We start from the raw sequence: 24,275 nt of genomic DNA on the forward strand, positions 1-24,275 counted from the left end.
TTTCCAGAATTTGTAAAAGTTTTTCTTAGATTCTTTTTCTCAGGCTATCTCTTATCTTGAACTGTACCAAATTCTCCCTTTTCAGAAATGTTTTTGATCTTTATTCTTACCAGTCTCAATTTTACCCATTTTCCACCCTTTGGGAGGCCCAACTCACTTTTAATCCTTTGTGACAACCGAGGTTCTTACACGTTTGTATCACTGCATTATTCTTCAGCTCCAAATGGTGGGTTATAAACGATGAATGCGTAATCCAGCTCGGTTACGCACTCATGTATATTTATTTGTTGACTACTACTGCACCAGTGGGGTGGAAAGTAGTGAGGTTTCTGCTGCCATGGTATTTCAAACCAAAAGGAATGGACCAAAAAATGTAACCATTTTTAAATGTTAAGAAACTGAGAAGTGACTCATGGCAGATCAGCATCATAAAATGAGAAATCAGGAAGGGGATAAATAAGATTTCGGGGAGGAAGTGGGACTTGGGAAAGCGAATTTATTTACTGAGCTTTTATTAAATGATCCGAGAGAAGTGTTAAGAGTCAATTCTAATGCACAGACAACTTCTCGATTCCGAGAGCACAACCTCCGCGCTATTTCGGGACGCGGAGTCACCCGCTGGCTATAGGTCTGCTCCCGACTGCCTGCCTCTCCCTCAGTCGCCGCGCCCACACTGCCCTCGGAGTCGCGCTGGTCCAGAACCCGACCCTCCGCGGGTCCTCCGCTCTCCCAGGGCTTGGGCCGCCCCCGCCCGACCCGGGTTTGGCCCGCCCGGCGGACTCTCCTTTCGGCTCAGGCACGGGACTGGCCGCCCCGCACGGCGGGGTCCTGCGGCGCCTCGGCAAGCGACGCGATTGGCTGCAGCTCGTGGCTGGAGCTCGGCCCCAGCCCGGCTTGACAACCGCAGTCTGCTAGAGGCTGAGCCGAGCGGAGCTGGCCGGGGTGGGGCAGTCGGGAGGAAGGACAGACTGACTGATGGATTGACGAGCGGGCGGCAGGAGGGAGCACCAGCACCAACCCCAGACCGCCGCTCTCCCGCTCCCGCCCCAGCCCGGAGCCAACCGTTTTGGGGCCTCGGTCGCCGACCTCCCAGCCGCTTTCTGTTCGGCTGCTTCTCGGGGCTCGTCCCGGAGCTTTCAGGTGAGTGACTCCGGGAGGCGGAGGCGGCGAAGGGCCGCGCTGCACCTCGAGTTGCCATGGTCACCCGTCGCCACCTGTCACCCACCTGACAGGGCTCCGACCCACGCTGCCCCGAGAGCGGCGTTCGCGGCCCCGTGGAAGGGTCTTGAGTAGGCTGGAGGCTGACTGGGTGGGGTCTGGGGTCTGGGGAGAGGCCTCGGCGCCGCCGGCTGAGGACCTGGGAACTGCCGGGCTGGGATTTGAGGCCGCCGCTCCCGGACCACACCTTCCCCTCAGGACCAGCTCGGCTCTGGGGGCAGAGAGACCCCCCTCGGTCTGATACTGCCCGTCCCGGAGCAGTCAGCGAGCTCAGGGTTCATGCCCACCTCGCTGCTGCCGAGAGGCGGCGGGGAAAGGGGCCTGACTGCGTTGATTCTTCCTTCCTCGCCCCTGGCCGAGGCGGTGCGAGAACTGAGTAGCGCGCCCCAGTCCCTTCCTGGGGGCATTCCTTGGCCGGAGAAGGGAAGGGAGGGGGGGGAGAGGGGGGGCGCAGAGCAGAGCGGGCCTCGGCAGCCCCATGGGGGCCGGGTTTGGCCTTTCGGAAGACATTGTTCAGTGGGAGCAGGCCCTTGGGGGGTCTCGGTAGGGTCCAGGATAGGCGCAGTGACCGGATTTGGAGTGGAGGTTGTGCTGCTGGTGCTTGCGTAGAGAAGATAGGCGGTTACAGAACTCATAGGGTTAAGCCGTATCCTTATCCTGGGGAGAAAGATTGGGGTTCTAGCTCTCGGGGCGAGGCCTTTGGCAGAAGGGGCGGGGGCGGCGGCAGTCAGCGGTGGCATTTGACCAGAGGCTTTTTCTTCTCAGTACCTAGACGTTCAGTTAGTGACCACGCATTGTATCGGAGGGGAGCGTTTTTCGCAACTTGGTTCCCTCTGCATAATGAAAGAAGGCTTTGTTCCTCCCCGATTCATAGGTTGTGATGGTTGTGATCCTAACACCTATTTCCCTCCCTTTGTTGTAGACTTCAAAGAATGCTTCAAGAAGTTAATGGTATGAAAATTAACATGTAGGTTTTTAATACGCTGTAAATCTTTTAAAACATAAATCTAAGTAGAATTTTTTGTTTCCAATATTGGCCTGCGTGAACAGGATTGAAATTTTACTAGAATGGAGAAATGCCCAAAAGCCCATTTTCATTTGTGTGGTATATTTTCGAGACCTCATTTAGGAGAAAGATGTAATGAATGATTTTACCTTAGGTTTTGGGGGGTAGGTTGCTTCCAACAGGGAAGAAAAAATATTACATGGTGATGAAATAGACAAGTAAGTCATAGCAGTATATTGTTAGGTAACAAAACACTTGAATTTGAATGCCTTTACAAATATGTATTTTTTTTTTGGGGGGTGTGAAGGGATTTTAGCTTGTGTTTATCTCCCACCCTCCCACTTCCAAGTGCTACCTTCCCTTCTATAAAAGCCAGTATTAGGAATGTATCATGTAAACAGGGACAGTGTCCTATGTTATTACTTACATAATTGTGTTCAGCCTCTTTTTCTGCTTGTGAAATCGAGTTTATCAGTTTCTTATTGAATGGGTATAACATGTGATATGCTTGATATATGCTGCAGCTTGAGAAACACTTCAAAATAAATTCTCAAGATGTGCAGTTTTCCTTAGTAGATTAGTAAAATGGAAATCAGATTGCCTGGATTTAAGCTTTCTTTTGTTACTGATTATAATCTTGGAAGAGTTACTTACCCTACCATTGACTCTGATATAATTTGTAAAATGGGGCTGATACCTGCTATTGTTTGAGTCTGTGAATGGGCCCTGAAGTTGAATAAAATTAATGCTTTTGAAAGCACTTTGTGGGGGTAGAGGGGAAATTAAGGCATCTGTTGATTACCTTTTAATAGATTACTTAAAAAAAAAAACTGACATGATTTATTTAACCAATCCATTATTGCAGGACATTTAGACTGTTGCTAAACTTTCACTGTTTTCAATAGCAAACATTTTTACACACGCGCACACACATTTGAACATAAATAATTGGGCACATTCTTTAAGATCAGAGATGAATTGTGGTTAAGATCTGGGATTTTAAAGTCAGAGTCTCAGGAAATGGAATTTTAGTCCTTTCAAAGGCTCCTGCACTTGTGATTCTCAACATGGAATTTCACCTCTTTTAAAGATTCTGAAGTTTACAGAGCAGATGTAGCTCAGTGGTTGAGCACTTCCATTGCATGTACAAAGTCCCAGTTTCAATCCGTGGTACCTCCAAAAAGGCTCTTACTCCTGTGAATCTCAGTGTGGATTATCAGAATCACCTGAGAGCTTGTGAAAATGTTGATTCCTGGCACATCCTAGATTTATTTAGTGAGACCTCTGTGATGAGAGCTGAGGTTTCTGCATTTTCAAACAAGCACCCCATAATTGTGATGCACACTTGGTGATCTCTAATGCCTCTTCCAACTTTTTCTTTTTCCTGAAATCTGTGGACAAATAGACACAGTAGTGCATTAGTCGTATCACCTACAATAACCTGCTGGTAGGGGCGAAAGGAATAGCAAGATGGGAAAGAGGTCTGTGAATGACATGGGGAGTCACCTTCTCTGTCATGCTCCCAAATGTTTGTTGCTTAGACGCTAATTCTTTTTAGCCTGTCACCCTAAATCAGTATGAGTACTTCCTCAAAGAATTTCTAACAAATTAAAATGGACATATTAAAGCCAGGCTTTTCTTTATATACACAGTGGTAATTCTAAGGGATGATTAGAAGAGGGTCAGGAAAGGCTGCATCAGGATTATGATGAAAATAACAGTAATGACTAAAATTTGTTTGCAATTTATTATGCATTAGGCCCTTTCTAAGTATTTTATATATATTATTTTATTAATCCTCACAGTGGTCCTAAGAAATAGCTATTCTTCCATTCTGCAAATGAGGAGACAAAGGCTTAGGTTAAGTGAACCAAGGTTTCACAATTCAGAAACACTTATGCCTGCATAGAAATACAAGATTTGAGTTCGGAAGCCATGCTTTCAATCCCTTCCTATCAGGAGGCAATATAATTTCACTTCTGTAGAAAGCTATGGTAAGTGGTAAGATCTACCGCGTATGGCATGCTCTCTTCATGCCAATTGCTACATCTATTAACATTTGATTTGTATTGTGGTTTTTGTTGTTTTGCCTGGTTTTGTTGTTTTACAGAACAATCATGCATAAAATACAAAGTTCCCATACTCCACTCTATTATTGGTAACTCCCATCCGAGTGGTACATTTATTACAATTGATGAAAGCACATTTTTTAAACTGTACTATAAGGATAATTGAAATTTTCTGCATAATCAATCTATTTAACAGTTCTAGGTCCAGGGTCTGATTTCTTACAATGACCTTAAAGGGCTCATGGGAACTATTGAGGTGCGGCTCTACTCCTTGGCAAAGGTTTTTGGTAACAAGAAAAAAAAGGGTGTTTCCTCCCTGTATATGGGTCAGTGCTGCTTTCTTGCTGTCAGCAGGATGTTCTTATATTATCAGAAAGAAGGCTATGGCAGGTAACTCTGACAAGAGTTACATTTGGTTCTAAATAATCCTCAGTGGGGATCATTGGTTCTTGAATAATCAAGAAATATCTTAATTAATTCACTTTGAACTGTAGTTTTCAAATTGGAGTATTTGAATTCTTAGAGATATGTGCCAAGAGATCAGCGTGTGGTCACATAAAATGGCATACACTTTTGGAGTACCATCAATTCGACTTGAAGACTTTGGTAGGAAATTTAAAATTTTTATATTAAAACACAAAGAGATAGTATGGAGAATGCAATAAATCGCACTAATTTCCAAGGTAAAATTCAAAGACTTCAAAGAAATTCCATGTTTAAAGGCTTCTGTTTCTTTTGTCCTAAAGGAGAAAAGTTTAAGCATTGCCTTAGACTTATTCAGCTGATGAATGGCAAATTTCTATAGCATGGGAAATAAATGGACTGATATTAGGTTAAGATTACTTGAATTCTAATTATCCTTTCTTGTTTTACCTCTGTAAAAGTCAGATTGTTATGGAAAGGTCATAGGCTGTAGGCCAGGTTGTAGTATTCTTAGCTCTTATTTGCTAAATGACCTTAGGCAAATATCTAATTTCTCTGAGCATCTGTTTAATCATCTGTAAAATGGAGAGTTGTTAGAATTAAACAAGATAATGTATGGAAGTATTTAGGGCAGGCGCTGGCAAATAGATACACAATAAAGGTTAGTGCCTTTTTCCTTACCATTTCTGCATATTAGGATAATAATAATCCTATCCACTCATCTTTAGCAGGAAACCTCATTACACCTCTGAATTCATCTTAGTGAAGAAACAAACTAAGCAGGGTCTCATGCCAGAACCTGCCTTCTTGTATTCTTATCATTGAAGTGTTGGAGGCTGATTTGGGAGTTTTGCTTGATTTGAATTCGGAGGGAAGACTTAAGTAATAAAACTTTTTTTCCCTTTCCACTAAGCTTATATGGATGCTTTAAGATTAGTACTACATGAAAAAGGATATAAAATTTTTATATTATTTATACTTGATACATTTAGTTCAAATATTGTTTTTTCTATGGCAGGCACCATGTTTTGTGACTTTTAAAAGTGTTGAAAAAGAAGGGAGGTGACTGGTGAGAGTAGCAGGTACGAGAAGTGATGGGCAGGGAAACTCTCCCTCATAGTAGCCAAGAACTGCTGACCTCCTTTCAGGACTGTCCTCATGTGCCTCAGTTTCCTTGGATGTAACATGAGGGCGCTAATGGTTTACACCTTTCAATCCAGTTAGTCTCCTTGACTTCGCAGCCACTGTTCTTAGCCTTTATCCTACCTTATGGGGTTGTCCTCTTCCCTTTCTCTCACTGTTTCTTTTTCTCCCTTAACTTTTTTTTAAAAAAAGATTTATTTATTTAATCCACCCCCTCCCCCGGTTTGTCTGTTCTCTGTGTCTATTTGCTGCGTCTTGTTTCTTTGTCCGCTTCTTTTGTCGTCAGCAGCACGGGAAGTGTGGGTGGCGCGGTTCCTGGGCAGGCTGCACTTTCTTTCACTTTCTTTCACGCTGGGCAGCTCTCCTTACGCATGGGGCTCCCTTAAGCGGGGGACATCCCTGCGTGGCAGGGCACTCCTTGCGCGCATCAGCACTGCTCATGGGCCAGCTCCACTCGGGTCAAGGAGGCCCGGGGTTTGAACTGCAGACCTCCCATGTGGTAGACGGACGCCCTAACCACTGGGCCAAGTCCATTTCCCTCCCTTAACTTTTTATTTGCATCCTCTTGATAAGGGCCTGTCTGATTTGTTTGTTTTCCCAGAGAGAGAAAAGATTTTCCCTTGAAGCAGAGAGCTAATGCCTCCGTCTTAATCCATAAATACTGAAGTTCAGGACCCAGGTTGTGCTGAGAAATGCTAAGCATTAAGATGTTAGCCCTGCAGATTCAGGCATTGTCACTTGTTTTCTGTGTGACCTTGGACAAGTTATTCTGAGCCTCAGTTTCTCCATCTGTAAAATGGGGATAAACAACTTACCTCATCTTAGCCCTCAAGCTTGGTATTTGCAGAAGGCCTGAGACTTGGAGAGCTGACCTCCTCCACCAGGCACATTCCACTTGAGAGGCAGCACCAGATGGTGGTGGGTTTCACCCAGGGAGCCACACAGCCCATGGTTCAATGCCCCTTGCAACTGAGTTGCATTCAGCAAGAGACTCCATCTCTCCGATCCCCCGTTGCTTTTCTAAAAATGGGGATAATGTGATGAAAGTCTTCATAGGGTTTTATGTGAGTATGAAGTGAGATCTTCCCACATGCCTGGTACAGAGCAAACGCTTGGTAAGTATCAGCTATTCCAGTTATTTTTTGTGAAAGGCACCTAGTCATTGCTGATTTGTTATCTACAAGAGAGTATTACAGCTGCAGGTTCTTCCAACCTTGAGATAGTGGCACCAATGCCCTTGTGTAGGTCTTGTTCTTTTTTTAAAATTTTATTGTGGTAAAACACATGTATCATAAAAATTCCCCATTTTAACCACTTTTAACTGTACACTTCAGAGATATTAATTACATTGACAATGTCATGCTACCATCACTGCCATCTATTACCAAGACTTCTTTTTCACCCCAAACAGAAACTCTGTTCCTATTAAGCAAAAACTCCCCATTCCCTCCTCCCCCTAGCCCCTGGTAACCTGTCTCTTTGAATTTGCTTATTCTGGTTATTTCGTATCAGTGAGAGCATATGGTATTTATCCTTTTTTGTCTAGCTTATTTTACTCAATATGATGTTTTCAAGGATCATCCATGTTGTAAACATATGTCAGAGCTTCATTCCTTTTTTATGGCTGAATAATAGTCTATTGTATGACTATACCACATTTTGTTTATCCATTCATCTGTTGATGGAGTTGAGTTGTTTCCATCTTTTAACTGTTGTGAATAGTGCTGCTATGAACACTGGTGTACAAATACCTAAGTCTCTGTTTTCAGTTCTTGTAGTTATGTATCTAGAAATGGGGTTGCTGAGTTATATGGTAATTCTATGTTCAGCTTTCTAAAGAATCACCAAACTGTTTTCCATAGCACTTGTGCCATTAAATAGTCCCACTAGCAATGTACAAGATTTCCTATTTCTCTGCATTCTTGTTCTTATATTGGTATTTTTTTTGGTGTGTGTGGTATTTTTGTGTGTGTGAGTGTTTTTTAATAGCTATCCTAATGAGTGTTAAGTGGTATCTCATGGTGGCTTTGATTTGCATTTCCCCACTGACTGCTGAAATTGAGCATCTGTCTTTTTGAGGTTGAGTTGTAAGAGTTCTTTATATTCCTGGATATTAAACCCTTATCAGATACATGGTTTTTGATTATTTTCTCCCATTCTCTGTGTCGGTTGTCTTTTCATTTTCTTGATAATGTCCTTTGATTTGCAAATGTTTTTAATTTTAGTGAGGTCCAGTTTATTTTTTCTTTTGTTGTGTGTGCTTTTGGTGTTAGATGTAAGAAATCATTGCAAAATCCAAGATTGTGATGGTTTTCCCCTATTTTTTCTTGTAAGAGTTTTATAGTATTAGCTTTTTTTTTTGAGTAGAACAGTGAATTATTTTTTCCCTTTATTTTTAAAGAAGCGTTAGATTACATAAATGTTACATTGAATATATAGGAGATTCTCATATACCCCATCCTACCCCCTCCCTACGGTATTAGCTCTTATGTTTAGATCTTTGATCCATTTGATGCAGGGGTCCACTTTCATTGTTTTGCATGTAGATATCCAGTTTTCCCAGTACCATTTGTTGAAGAGATTATCTTTCCCAAATGAATGATCTTTGTCCCTTGTCAAAAATCTTTCGGCCAGGGAGCGAATATAGCTCAACTGATTGAGCTGCAGCTGGGTTCAATCCCCTGTACCTCCTAAAAACAAACAAAAGAACAAATGGAAAAACCAACTCTCCTTGGGGACCAGATGTAGTTCAGTGGTTTGAGTGCCTGCTTCCCATGTACGAGGTCCCCCAGTACCTCCTAAAAAAAAAAAGAATGGAGCCTTGTATAAAATCTTTGAGAAAATGATATATAACTGAGCTGAAATGAAAGCCTAAATGGCCATTTTTGGTTTAATTTTTTTACATTATTTTGAAAAATTAAAAATAGAATTAGGCTTTTTTTCCCCCCAACTTTAAGAAAGTGAGATTCTGGGAAGTGCAAAAACAGTATTTCATAGACTAGAAGATAATGTAGGGAAACGGACTTTGGCCCAGTGGTTAGGGCGTCCGTCTACCATATGGGAGGTCCGCGGTTCAAACCCCGGGCCTCCTTGACCCGTGTGGAGCTGGCCATGCGCAGCGCTGATGCGCGCAAGGAGTGCCCTGCCACGCAAGGGTGTCCCCCGCGTGGGGGAGCCCCACGCGCAAGGAGTGTGCCCGTGAGGAAAGCCGCCCAGCGTGAAAAGAAAGAGCAGCCTGCCCAGGAATGGTGCCGCCCACACTTCCCGTGCCGCTGACGACAACAGAAGCGGACAAAGAAACAAGACGCAGCAAATAGACACCGAGAACAGACAACCAGGGGAGGGGGGGAAATTAAATAAATAAATCTTTAAAAAAAAAAAAAAAAAGAAGATAATGTAAAGCAACTTTAGGTTCATTCATGTAAAGTATCCATATCATGGGAAGTGTTGGTTTCACTGCATAGAGTTGCTGACCAGACCACACCTGGAGTATTGTATTCAATTTTTATTCTATTTTGTGTATTCTATTTAGAGGGAGATTAACACATGTTCAGAGGAGGATGACCAGAATGGTAGGGAATCTAGAAACTGTGTTTTTTGCTAGAAGATACCGGGGATTTGAGCCCTGGACCTTGTACATGCAAAGCAGGCGGTCAGCCACTGAGCTACATATTGAAAGCTGTGTTTAGGAGGAAGAGACATGATTATTGTCTGATTAAAATGAAAATTTTTCACATAACAGACTTCTATTATGCTGCCCTTGAAGGCAAACTAAGTGAAAGTCATAAGAAAATAGATTTCAATTAAATATCAGAAAAAAACTTTTTATACTTGTAAAAAAATTGAAGAGGTTCTATATTATCTATTACTGTTTAACAAATTACTCCAAATTTAGTGACTTAAAACAACATATATTATCTCATAGTTTCTGGGGGTCAGGAATTAGGGCATGGCTTAGCTGGGTGCCTCTGACTCAAGGTCTTTCACCAGGTTCCAGCCAAACTCTCATAGGGGCTGTCATCTCACCTGAAGACTCAACTGGTGAATGATCTGATTGCAAGTGTAGTGACTTGGGCCTCTGTTCTTGTGAGTTGTTGGACTGAGTTTCAGTCCCTTACTGGCTGCTGATTGGAGGCCCCCCCGCCCCCAAGTTCCTTGCCACTTGTATTTCTGCACAAGACTGCCACATGACGCAGTAGTTGGCTTCCCTTAGAGTGAGTGGACTGAGAGAGCTCACGCCATCACTCAAGATGGATGCTGTAGTCTCTTTATAACAATCTTGGACGCGATATCCCATCACTTCCACTGTATTCTATTGGGCAGAAGTGAGTCACTAAATCCAGCTCAACTCAAGGGATGGGGACTATACAAGAATGTGAACACTATAAAACTCATTGGTAACCATTTTAGAGACTGCTTTCCACAGGTGCCTGAGGGGGTGGAGGATATAGACATTTTCTGTTATTGGAGGCATTTACGTAGGTTGGCAGACTGTCCATGATAATTAGTTGGACTAAGGTGCCTTCCAACTCAGTTCTGTGTTAAATATATAAATACTAATGAAGTAGAAAAGCTAAGGATGAAAACTTGGTGGGTAATTCTATAGTATATAATCTAGTGTATTTCTTTTAATAGTAAATGTTAACATAATTTTGGTGTTTTTAATACTTTTAAAATAATTTCCTTGTTTCTGAATGTTGACCTACTGATTTAAAACCCATTTTTTAATATTTCAATTTTTAAAGCACACACAAATACCCTAAGTTGTGCACTTCTATCTGAAAACAAAAAAGTAAGTGTGGGAGTAAGAAAAGAATAGGAGCGAAATTTTAAATCTGTTTTATAATACATGTTTTTGGTATCTTGATTTTAGATGTGACATTAGGAATCTATACTAGTGGCCATATCATATAATAAAAAGTGAAATTGTGTTCTTAGATGAAATCATTTTTAACACAGAATACAGATATGACAAAGAAGGAATACCAAATGCATTTATTTATTATTTTATTTACGCCCCCTTTGCCCCTTGCTTGCTCTCCGTGTCCATTCGCTGTGCGTTCTTCTGTGTCTGCTTGTCTCCCTTTGTTGTGTCATCTTGCTGCGTCAGCTCTTTGTGGGCATGGGCTGTCAGCTTATGTGTGACAGCTTGCCTTCACTAGGAGGCCCTGGGAAATGAACCCAGGGCCTTCCATATGGTAGATGGGAGCCCAATTGGTTGTGCCACATCCACTTCCCACTATATGCATTTAAATGAATATATTTTACTTCAGCCTTAGTTGATATAGCATTAATTTGTGATTGGCGTTTTAAATTTTTATTACAAAGATTAAATTAAAAATGTCCTGCATTTCTTATTTATATGTACTTATAGGTTTGTAATAGACAGCCAAGGGGGTGCTGATGCAAAATACCAGAAATTGGTTGGTTTTTATAAAGGGTATTTTTATTTGGGGTAGGAGCTTACAGATACCAGGCCATGAAGCATAAGTTACTTTCCTCAACTAAGTCTATTTTCACGTGTTGAAGCAAGATGGCTGCCAGCATCTGAGGGTTCAGGCTTCCTGGGTTCCTCTCTTCCAGGGTCTTGCTTCTTTTTCCTCTGTGTGCCTACTTCCTGGAGCTCTAGCTTAAGGCTTCAACATCAAACATCCTCAACTCTGTCCTTTGCCATGCCTTTTATCTGTGAGTCTCCACAAGGGGTAGGGACTCAATGCCCTAATGACGTGGCCCAGTCAAAGCCCTAATCATAACTTAATCACACCCAGGTACAGACTAGATTACAAACATAATCCAATATCTGTTTTTGGAATTCATAACCATATCAAACTGCCTGCTACATGGTTGAAACTCTGCTTAATAGCATTTGAATTTTCAAAATGAGCTGCTGCGATGATTTAGGGGAATAAACTGTTTAAAGGTCCTTTAATTCTCTGTATAATTAATGCCTAAAACTTTGGGCTGGAAATCAGGAGTCCCTGAATTCTCAGCTTTGCCTAACGTCTAATAATTGTGTAAGCAAGTGGTGGCACTGTTGCTGCAAATCAGTAGGGTTCATATCTTGAATTGTTTTAAATAATGTATTTGCTTTGTTCTGTCCATACTTATCAGCTAGGCTTCTCTCAAGTTCAGTGCCAAATTTCTGAGCTTTCTGACTAGAAGAATGTTTTAGTCTGAGACCAGAGGAAACAGAAGAGGTCTAGACTATGGGTCTTATTTAGATTCACTGAACCATACTGTAAGCAAGTGAGCTAAAAACAGATATTATTTAAGAATAAAATGAAATTCTGCTCTTTACCTTTTTTTTTTATTAAGGAGGTACCAGGGACTGAACCTGGGAACTGGTTCATGGAAGTAGGTGCTCAACCACTGAGCTATACCAGCTCTGCTACATTTTTTTTTAAAGATTTATTTATTTCTCTTCCCTTCCCTCACACCGCCCCCCCCCCCACTGTTGTGTGCTCCTCTGTGTCCACCTGCATTCCCTGCGGCACCAGGAATCCGTGTCTCTCCTTGGCTGCGTCATCCTGCTGTGCCAGCTCTCAGCGCGCAGGGCACCACCCCTGGTCAGGCTGTGCTGCTTTTCTCACCCTGGGCGGCTCAATGCGAGGCGTACTCCTTGTGCGTGCACCCCCTCCCCCGTCCTCCCCTTCCCCCTCGTCCTCCCCTTCCCCCTCGTCCTCCCCTTCCCCCCCCCCGTCCTCCCCTTCCCCCCCTCCTCCCCTCCCTCCCACCAGCATGGCATAGCACTCCCTGCTAGCAGCACTACACGTGGGCCAGCCCACTACATGGGCCAGGCCCTGGATTTGAACCCCAGACCTCCCATATGGCAGGCGGATACTCCATCAGCTGAGCCATCTTGGCTTCCCCATTTGTTTTTAAGATCTAAAATTCTTAACCCTTAAAATAACACCTAAATTTTGCTTTTAGGTGTGTTCCAAAAACTAAATTACATTTATTAAAGAACTGATATACTGTTAAAATATGGATTTACAATTTATCCAGATTTCCTTGTATTTGGTTTGGTTTTTCAGAATACTGTAAAAACTAAAGTTTGCTTTAAACTTGAAAGTTAAACCTCGAGAGTTCTTAGATCTATGTTTTCTTCCCTCCTCCCTCTCTGTCTGTCTTTCTCTATGTCCGTCTGTCTCTGTACTCACTCACTTTCACAGTTAGAAATTTTAATTTTAATTTCTATAAAACTTAGGATATGAATTGATGAGGGGAATGGGAGGAGGAAAAAATTCCTTGTCTGGTTACCAAGACAAGCTAGCCCAGATGTTTTAGTAACTAATGTACAATTGATATAAAAGTGATATGTGTATATGTGTGTATGTGTGTGTATATAGCCTTTGCCCCCTGTTAAATAGATTCGTTTTGTTTTAGGAATGAATGCACAATTGATTTAAAAGTGTGTATATATATATTGCCTTTTCCTTTGCCCCATTAATAGTTTCCTTTGGTTCCTTTTAAAGATTTCCTGGTTGTATTAACATGGATACTGATAACAGGATTTTTGTTCTGACATCCCTCTGAAGGAGGCATTCATCGGCTAGTGAGATATTTGTTTAGCCTTAATGTAAATACTTCACTGGTAAACTGGGGAGAAATTGCCTATCTCGTAGGGTTATTGTAAGGATCAATTAATATATGTAAAGATCCTAGACTAGTACCCAATAGTTTTTACATTGTACAAATAGCAGTTAATCCTATCTTTGGAATTCTACTCTATTTGGTACCTTGATATTGGACTCTTTGAGATCTAATCCTATAAATTGTTTTGTTTTTGTTTTTTTCGCATTTTTATAGTTTCTTTCTCTTTAAAATTAAAAATTGTGTTCAAACAGGAAATGCATGGATATACATACAAGTAATCCATGAATGTATATTGGTTGTAAACCATTCAGAGCATATAACTTGTAAAGAGTGAAATAAAATTCTTACTTCAACCCCTTTCCCTGCTTAGATCTCTGCTCGGTCAATCCCATTCCTGTCTTCAGAGGTAACCACAGTTAATAGTGTGGTATCCTTTAGACCTTTCTTTCTTTAGTGTACTTATTTAGGCACAGAAATATGACATACCCCCCTTTTTAAAAAATAAATGGGCGTATTTATATTCATCCATTCATTCAACAAATAACTAGATTCACATCACTTTATTAGTGTTCTATAGTATGACTTCACCATAATTTAACTATTCTGTTATCGATGCACATTTTATTTCTAATTTTTCATATTACAAACATTTTTTATGTGTATCTTTAATGTCCATTTACAAGTATTTTTGCAAGCTAAGATCCTAGAAGTAAAATTGGGATGGTGAGCCAAATGGTATATATATTTACAGTTGTCATGCATAAAAATTTAATGTTGTGAAATTCCCTCTCAAAAAGTCTGTCCCAATTCTCAACAATAGTATTTAAAAAGGGCATTTAGTCACACCTCTTGCCAGCTCTAGATAATATCAGGCCTTTTTAATTGTTGCAAAACTGGTAGGTCATAAATGGCATTGTGTTTTAATACCAGTAGCAAGGTTGAACATCTCATAAATTTATTGTCTATTTGCAGTTTTTCTTCTGTAAATTGTCTGTTTGCTTTTTTTGCCTATTTTTAAACTAGATTGTGTGTTTTTTTGGGAATTGATTTGCAGATGCTCTTTATATGTTCTAGGTGGTAACTAATTCTTTGGATATATTTTAAATATTTAATTCGGATTTGTTCCTTGTCCTTTAACTTTCTTTATGGCCATTTCTATTGAATGGAAGATTTACATTTAAAAATGTTAGGGTCAAATCTAACAACTTTTTCCTTTATAGTTTTAAGTGAACTAAACAGTCTGGGTCAAAAATAGTTTTGGTTTATCTTGTAAATTTTTAGTACTTCAGCAGTTAAATATGTTTTAAAAATATTTGTGGGTTTGAATATGAAAAGTATACACATACTTTAATCTCATATAGAAAAATTGAAATATTTGAATCAATCTGAAAAAGAGGTCTTGAATTATAGAAAAAATACAAACTACTCCATTTGAAAATGTTATTACTATAATTCCATACATTGGGTTATTTATTCCTTCCAATAGCAATGGAAAGGAACATAAAGCTTCATTAACAGCAGAAATTCAGGATCATAGATTCTTAACACAAAAGGCAAGTAATTTGCATATGGAAATTAGTTACGTTTCATGTTTTTTAATAATTTCTTATTTTTTGAATAGGTAATATTTGCACATGGTACAAAATTCAAAAGATGCAAAAGGGTATATAGTGAAAAATCTTCCCATTTCTATTCAATCGTCTAGTTGTCCTCTTGGACACAACCATTATTACCATTTTCTTTTGTGTTTTTTTTTTCCCTAGAGATATTTTATGCATATATATATATAATTTATGTTAATTGATTTCTTTTCTTTTTATAGCTATATAAAGCTGCACCTGCTTTAAACATAATTTGTTTTTCTTAGGCCAAAAATCGTTCACAGCTCCAGAAGGGAAATTAGAATAATTTATGAAAAGAGAACAGCTGTCAACAATAAGAAGGGACACATGCTATATCCAAGTTACAAATGTTAGCTGACTAACAGACATGACAGAGGTTTGCAGTTAAAAGGGCTTTTCTTTTGTTTGTTTGCTTAAATAATCTAAACAAATTATTTTCTTCTCTCTTATTAAACTGACATAGACTAAGACTTCTGATTATCCCAGACTTGGTATTTTGCCTCCAAGAATAAATAGTTCCTATTAATGAAATGTGAGTTAAAGCAAATTTTAAAACTTGAGGGGAATTCATAGAAGCCAGACTAACCTTTTTATTTTATATATGAAGAAACTGAGGCCCATAGAGGTTCAGTGACTTGCATCATCACATTTATATTCCAGAAGGACAAGACATTTGCAATTAAATGACTTAGTGACAACATAAGTTTTTGGAATGCTATCTCATAAAAAGATAGTTAGAAAATTGTTCTTTTTTTTTTTTTCCCTTAAGAAAAAGGAATTGTCCTATGTCATAGTTTGGTATTTTACTGAAAACTTGATAGTACTTTATCTTCTTACCTGCATTTTTACCCATGAACTGGAATTGTAAAGCATTATTACTCTGTGTTAGCTACTTTGTAATATTTGGAAGATTAAAGAGAATGGTTCTTATTGTGTGGATGGAGTTAGGGATTAATGGAACCTTTCTTACGTACTTTTTTCATAACTATAAAATTTATAATGGCTGTGCCCTAATTTCCTTAACCTTATACTTCTGTGTCATTCTTAGACTCATTTGTTTTTCTTCCTTCCTCATCAGTAATTCTTCAGATTAATAATCTCTTTGTAAAGGAATACTTAAATCATATATTTATATTTGGATAGGAAGCCATCACTGATATTTTTTCATAACTTTTCTGTATCTATGTGTGGAAATATACATAGACGTGAATATATTTATATAACCATTATTTCTTTTTTTCTTGTCTATTGTTAACATTTTACTTTTAATTTCTTGCCATTTAATACATCTGCCTAATCTTGTATCACTAAGATAGTAATTAGTAGGAGTCCATATAGATACCCCATCTGGAATTTTGTTTCTGTATTATTAATTGTATTTAAGTACTAAATATTAACTGCCAGCTATTTTCCAGATATCCTTATTTTAAAAAGAAAACTCCTGTTTCTTTACCTCACCTAATGAAGATTTTGGATATTAATAAAAATTTTTTTTGATAAAGGAAATTCTATAGAGTTGTTTTCATGATTATGTTGTTTTTTTTTTTAACCATTAAATCTGCCATGTAATGTGGAAATTCTGAGATGCTCTGGCTTTATTTTTGTTTGTTTTTCATTTTACTTTTTTATTTTCAGTGACCTAAACCTTACTGCTGGCCCTGCATAAATTCTGCCTGGTGAATAAGTATTTATTCACATTTACCACAGTCTGGCAGGTCTATCTCAGATGCTGTCAGAGATGGTAGGATCAGAGCTCTTTCTTTTTAGATAGGTTTTAAACAGTTGGACAAAGTCTTGTATTCTGTACTGTTGTAGAGATATTTCTTCACTGATTTTCACCTCTCTAGTTAATTCAGCTAATATTTATTGAGCAGATAATATATACTGCTCTTCATATATTTTGCACCTCATTTTGAAAGATAATTTTAGTAGTTACTAAGCTGGTTTAAATCTTACTATTTAGAGCTTTTTTTTTTTTTTTTAAGGAGGTACTGGTAATTGAACCCAGGTCCTCATATGTGGGAAGCAGATGCTCAACCACTTAATCTACACATCCACTCCCCTTTAGGGCTTTTTCTCAGGAGGGTGGGGAAAGCATTTATTATTGAGTCCTACTCTGAGTTAGAGAAAGGTCAAGCTTTTCAGTGACAAATAGTTTAAGGAGATTAAAAATGTTCAAGAATTATGTGTTTTTATATGTTATCTTTAAAAATACATATATAGTGTATGCCATTTTAAAATTGTATGGCTAGGATTTGGGGAACCTCTATTAATGTTTTAGTAACATAAGGGGATTTAGAAAAGAGTAATTCTAAGATTCAGTCATCAAACAAATGCCTGTGTTTCTATTGTATCCAGCAACTGTGAGGCTTACAAGAATTAAAATTCTGAATTGGGTGATTAAAATACCATACCCTATCTTCTGGGAATTTCACAGTGCAATATTAAAACCTGTCTTTTTAAATTAATTTTTAAAAAGAAAACCTGAACCAATTCTAGGTTAATTAGGGATATAGTTCCTGGTACCTATTCAAATTTTAAACATAAATCAGTATAAAATATGTATTTGTGAGAATGCGTTTCTTCTTTTAGGATTTATTGACCAGAATGGCTGTAGCATTAAATGTGAAGTTAGAATTTAAAGTGGGACTACTATCACAGATACCTTTCTAGAGTGGTTTAATATTTTGGCTAATATTTAGACAGAATGTTGTATAACATGAGACCTATGAAATGTTTACTGTTACTGGGTTTACTGAACTTGGCATTAGAAAATTATAGTCTCAATTCTGCAACCAAGTTGTGTATGATTTGTACACAGTGGCGTAAATGAAGTGCCCTCCTATTACTTGGAGATGGAGAAGAATAAAACTATTTTTCTGAGAGTTAAATTAGAAAGCAATTCTTTTGATATTAAGGTTTAATATGAATATTAGAGGAATGCTAATCAGTGTGCTCTAGGAATAATTTCAGGGAGACAGATCTGAAATGTGATTGGAATTCACTGTGTGGAAACCTCTTTAATTTTATTGTAGCTTCTTTTGAACAAACTATGAACAGTGGGAGGTGGTCAGCTTAGAAGATAGCAAAGCACGAAGAAATGGGTGGCTGGCTTGTTGGGAGAGAAGTTTGTGATTTGTATTTCCTGAGGCAGATATATCCTTGTTGTGGAGCTAGGTATATGGGATTAGTTTAATCTGATGTCATTAAATGTCTGAGTCATATAATTATCTTCCCCTGCTCTGATTCCTTGTTTATCCTACTACCTTCTTTAAGAAAGAAAATGCTGACGTGAGCATTCTAGTCTGCTAGACAGTTGCATTTCCTGGTATAAAGAAATAAATTGACAAAGAAAGTACACAAAATTTTTAAATGGTGCATGTGCCTACCTTTATGTGTTTGTATTTCTGTGAACTTGGTTAAAGTAAATTGCTTCTGTGAAAAGATACGCTCATAGTCTGTTTCTGAACTGTGAAGGCTGAGAACTAGACCTTGAATTGTGAACATACCAAGATAAATGCCTTGCAGCTTGTCCACTAGCATGATAGACTTTTGCATTGCTCTGATCCTTAACATTTGAAAGCTATAATAATTTAGGCTTTTAACTCTTGTGGCCTCATCTGTAAAATGAGGATGTTGAATTAATGATCTTCAGAGTCCCTCCCAGGTCTAGGTCTTTATGAATTCATAGTTTATATGCTCTATTTTTTCATTGCAGACTTACAGGTTAGAGGTAGAAGGAATTTTATAGAGTGTTGAAATCATTGATGTTTAGGTACTAATATGGCTTAACTTGCACATTTTAATGAGCCTTAATTTGTTTGGCTCCAAAATACAGGGTTATCACTTAGTTACTCCTGCTGGACTATAAGCTTCTTAAGGACAGGGCCAATGTCTCCTGTATATTTGACTCCAGTGTATAGGATAGTGCCTATCACAGAGAAAAGGCGGTAAGTACTTATTGAATAAATTGGACATAGCTAGCATTTAGGACATAGCTAAACATGGTTTGGGTATCAATCACGTTGTACAAAATTTATTAGAGGAGTTGTGGGTTTACAGAACAAGCATGCATAAAATACAGCATTCCCAAATACCACCGTATTATTAACACTTTGCATTGGTGTGGAACATTTGTTATGATTGAGGATAGCACATTTTTATAATTGTCCTATTAATTATAGTCCATGGTCTAATTTAGGGTTCACTGTATAGTTTAATTCTATGGATTAAAAAAAATTTATTCTGTTACTGTATATACAACTTAACATTTCCCCTTTTAATCATATTTGTATGTATGTTTCAGTGCTATTAATTATCTTCACAATGTTATGCTACCATCATCATAATCCATCATTCCATATAGGAACCTTGCACATTTTAAGGCTTAACTTCTCCTTCTCTATCCCTACCGTGTCCTATAGTAACTTTATTCTAGATTCTGACCCTCTGAGTTTTCTTATTCTAATTATTTCAAATCAGTGATGTCACGCAATATTCGTTTGGCTTATTTTACTCAACATGTCTTCTGGGGTCATCCATGTTGTTGGATGTATCAGGACTTCATTCCTTTTTATGGCTGGATAATAGTCCATTGTATGTATATAACACATTTTATTTATCTGTGTATCGATTGTAGACTCTTGGGTTGCTTCTGTTTTTTGGCAGTTGAGCATAATGTCGCTATGAACATCAGTGTGCAAGTATGTTTGAGTCCCTGCTTTCAGTTCTTTTGGGTATATAGCTAGTAGTGGGATTACTTGGTCATATGGTAGTTCTATACTTAGCTTTCTGAGGAACCACCAAATTGTCTTCCGTAGTGCCTGCACCATTTTACATTGCCACCAGCAATGAATGTGTGTTCCTATTTCTTTGCATACTCTCCTACACTTGTTATTTCCTATTTTTTAATAGCAGCCATTCTAATGGGCATGAAATGGTATCTCAGTGCGGTTTTGATTTTCATTTTCCTAATAACTAATGATGTTGAATATCTTTTCTATGTGCTTTCTGGTTATTTGTGTATCTTCTTTGGAGAGAAGTCTATTTAAGTCTTTTGCCCATTTTTAAATTGGGTTGTTTGTCTTTTTGTTGAGTTGAAAGATTTCTTTATATAATCTGGATTTTAAATACTTATTGGATATGTGGTTTCCAAATATTTTCTCCCATTGTCATTTTGTCATTTTACTTTTGTGATAGAGTCCTTTGATGTACGAAAGTTTTTAATTTTGAAGGGGTCCCATTTATCTATTTGTGGTTGTTGTTGCTTGTACTTTGGGTGTGAAGTCTAAGAAACGATAGCCTTACACAAGGTCCTGAAGATGCTTTCCTATGTTTTCATTCTTTCTTTCTTTTTTTTTTTTTTACGAACGGAGATCCAGTTTTCCCAGCAGCATTTGTTGAGCATATTCGTTCCCAGTTTGCCCACTTGTTAAAAATCAGTCAGGGTTGACTTCTGAGCTCTTAATTCAATTCCATTGGTCTATTTGCCTTTCGTTGTGCCAGTAGCATATTGTTTTGATTAATGTGCCTTTGCAATAAGTGGTTTGTTTTTTTTTTGTAGTAAGTTTTAAGGTCCGGATACTAATGACTTTTATTTTATTTTTTATTTTTTTAAAGATTTATTTTTTATTTATTTCTCTCCCCTTCCTTCCCCCCGCCCCCCGCCCCTGTTGTCTGCTCTCTGTGTCCATTTGCTGTGTGTTCCTCTGTGACCGCTTCTATCCTTATCAGCACCGAGGATCTGTATTTCTTTTTGTTGCGTCATCTTGTTGAATCAGCTCTCTGCGTATGTGGCGCCATTCCTGGGCAGGCTGCACTTTCTTTTGTGCTGGTGGCTCCTTACGGGGCGCACTCCTTGTGCGTGGGGCTCCCCTACGCACGGGACACCCCTGCGTGGCAGGGCACTCCTTGCGCGCATCAGCACTGCGCATGGGCCAGCTCCACATGGGTCAAGGAGGCCCGGGGTTTGAACTGCGGACCTCCCTTGTGGTAGGCCAAGTCCACTTCCCATGACTTTTAAAAGTACTTTTTATTTTGGAAACTTTCAAATATATGTAAGAGTAGACAACAATATAGATAGTAAACCCCCATTGTTTTAGTTTCCCAGGTGCTAGAACAAATACCATACAGTGAGTTGGTTTAAACAACAGGAATTTATTGGCTCACTGTTTTGAGGCTAGCAGAGGTCCAATACTGAGGTGGCAGCAAGGTGATGCTTCTTCCTGGTAGACTGTGGTGTTCTGGGTCTGGCTGCTGGTAGTCCTTGGCTCTCTGGCTTTTCTGTTACATTGCTGTGCACGCGGCGGCATCTTCTCCTTTCTCTTCTGGTTCAATTGACTTCTAATTTCTTGCTCTTTCTGTGGGTTTTCTTCTCATGTCCAATTTCTTTTGCTTGTATGGACTTGAGCCATATCAGATTAAGGCCTACCCTCATTCAGTTTGGTCACATCCTAACTAATAACATCTTAAGAGGTTCTATTTACGAATGGTTTCAGACCACAGGACCAGGGGTTGGAACCTGAACATGCCTTTAGTGGGAGACACGAGTCAAGCCCCAATACCTCATTTACCTACCATCCTGCTTCAATGATCATCATCATTCAGGTTTCATCTTTACCTCTTTTTTTTCGATTATTTCATCTTTACCCTCCTATTATTTTTTAAAAATCACAGATTTTATATAATTTCATCTGTAATGAAAGAATGACTTGTGTTTGAAAGTATTAAATTCATTTTATCGCAAAACACCTGTATTAAAAATCTCCAAGAAACCTGTTATATATAGTTTCTAGGCGGTTGACTTAGAAATAAAACCATAGGACTAACTTCTTTGTGGTTGTTGTCTTTAATGTTTAGGTTGTCACCATGACTGCTGAAGAAACAGTGAATGTAAAAGAGGTTGAAATCATTAAGTTAATTTTGGACTTTCTGAATTCAAAGAAGCTTCACATTAGTATGTTGGCCCTTGAGAAGGAAAGTGGAGTCATAAATGGCCTATTTTCAGATGATATGCTTTTCTTGAGGTATGATTTCATTAATACTATCAGGTTTGTAACTCCCTCAAAGTGTTAAATATTAATAAGGTAATTATATGCAATATACTTACAACTTTGTAATTATGAAAAGGCTATATAAATATAATTTTAAAAACTTTGTTTTTATAATGGAACATCTAGCAAAAAAATATTTTAAGTAGAATATTTTTAGCAGTAAGATCGAGGCCCATGTGAAAAACAAGGCCCATGTAAAAAAAAAAAACAACTCCATTGTGGCTATGACATCCTAAAAGATATTTGCTTTTCAAATCACCAACGCCTGAAAGATAAGGAAAATATTTCTGAAATTCTGTTTTTTGGCCATAGAAATGAAAACATACTCATTATAGAATATATTCATTATAAAAAATTTGAAAATAAATTATGTAATAAATTATACAGAATAAAGAAAAAATCATCCTGACTCAGATATGCTACTGAGCACAATAGCAACAATTCTTTTGTATCTATAGTTTCCTACTTTATTCATTAATATCATAAGATTTCTCCATATAATCATAAATTTACAAACACTTAAAATTTTTTAACTTCATTTCCTATTGGTTCTCCTATTTTTAGACAATTAAATTGTTTCCACATTTTCATAAATATAATGCTGTACTGGGAAACTTTTATACATGAAAATTTTTCTGTGTTTTAGATTACTTCCTTAGGACAGATTCTTAGATGTGAAATTGCAGGGCCAAAGAGAATTACTGTGTTTGCCAAAACGGAAAGCTAAATATATCCTAACTTGAATTGGATGGAAAAAGAAAAACTCAAATTTCCAAGCAGAAATGTATCCTATGCTTGTATGATAGAAACTATTCTTGATAAGAAGAACAGATTCTTAGACATATGGCATTTTGTGTCTTGGAAGGTATTCCTAAATCATGAGAAAAAGAAAAGAACTTTTTTAAAGCTTTATTATGTTAAGGGAGTTTATTTAAACTTGTAACACTTCCCTATATTTTATGTTATGAATATTATCCAGCCACAGGAAGCTTAGTTAATGATGTAGTCAGGAACCAGTACTGAGGAACTATTCTTTTGGTCCTAACTTTTAAGCACTGCTACTTTTGGAATTTAGTAGTTGCTCTCAAATGCCCACCTCCAGAAGCCTGTTGGTTTGTAATGAAGTTTTACTGTTCAAAGGTAAATGCAAAGAATTAAGAATACTAAATTTATAATTAAACTAAATGTAATTCATTTTGAAGAGTTGGCCTTGGAAATTGTGTCCCTCCTACTTTTTAAATTAAAATGTCATTTTATAAAATGATTATGATAGTATATTGTAATTGTTTATTAATATTCCTTCTTTGCAAAATAAAGTTGGCAACCCTATGTATTAATAGATCCTTCTACCCCTCCCCCCTTTTAAACAAAAGATGTAGAATTCATGATTTAGAATAAGATCTCTCACCCTTGGCACTACTGACATTTTGGGCCAGGTAGCTTTGTTGTGGGGTTTGCCCTGTGCATTGTAGGATGTTTAACAGCATCCTTGGCTTCTACCCTGTAGGTGCCAGTAGTACTCCTCCAGTTGTAACAACCAAAAATGTCTCCAGACATTGCAAATTATTCCTTTGGGGACAAAATTATCTTTTGTTGAAAACCAGTGATTTAAAGAGAGTGGAACATAACCACAGACTGGCTCTTAATTTGTTATGTCTTTAAAACTGTAAGATGAATAGGTAAAGAAAGGAATGTTGTAACTTCAATCTAATAACAAATCTGCATATTTCTTTACATAGGCAGCTAATTCTTGATGGCCAGTGGGATGAAGTTCTTCAGTTCATTCAGCCGCTAGAATGTATGGAAAAATTTGACAAAAAAAGGTAAGAGTTCATCTGAAGTTTTTAGTGTCTTATCATTGGTAGAAGCTTAGCAAAATGAAACAATAAGTGGAAATTTTGAAACATGGCAGCTTTATCTAGAAATATGGGAGTTTCTAGGAAACTCCCATTGAGTTGGAGCACTTCTAGAGAACAAGTTGAATGTACGTCAGTTGAAGAATCTAATATTTAAACCTACTTAGTCAACAGTGTCAGTATACAAAACATCACAAAGGCCATATCTGAAACAGCTGGTTCTTCTTAATAAATAATACCAAAACTTTAAAAATGGCATTCCATTTTTTTTTATTTTTAAGTTAGGCCAG

General features: G+C 38.2%; 1 protein-coding gene across 4 annotated transcripts in view; it reads left to right on the plus strand.

Annotated features, from left to right (window-relative positions):
- Positions 1–458: 458 nt before the first annotated feature.
- Positions 459–24,275, plus strand: part of WDR47 (WD repeat domain 47) — an 82,001-nt gene continuing 58,184 nt past the window's right edge. Inside the window, exons 1-4 of one of the 4 annotated variants that reach the window (XM_058303091.1) lie at positions 1,145–1,289; positions 2,141–2,169; positions 21,936–22,102; positions 23,869–23,952. In XM_058303091.1, coding sequence (XP_058159074.1) covers positions 2,167–2,169; positions 21,936–22,102; positions 23,869–23,952 — 254 coding nt within the window. In that variant the 5' untranslated portion in view covers positions 1,145–1,289; positions 2,141–2,166. The other 3 variants (XM_058303092.1, XM_058303090.2, XM_004448976.5) reach the window with 3 other exon arrangements.

The sequence above is a fragment of the Dasypus novemcinctus genome, chromosome 9 (genome assembly GCF_030445035.2).
Source record: "Dasypus novemcinctus isolate mDasNov1 chromosome 9, mDasNov1.1.hap2, whole genome shotgun sequence".
Classification (NCBI taxonomy): Eukaryota; Metazoa; Chordata; class Mammalia; order Cingulata; family Dasypodidae; genus Dasypus; species Dasypus novemcinctus.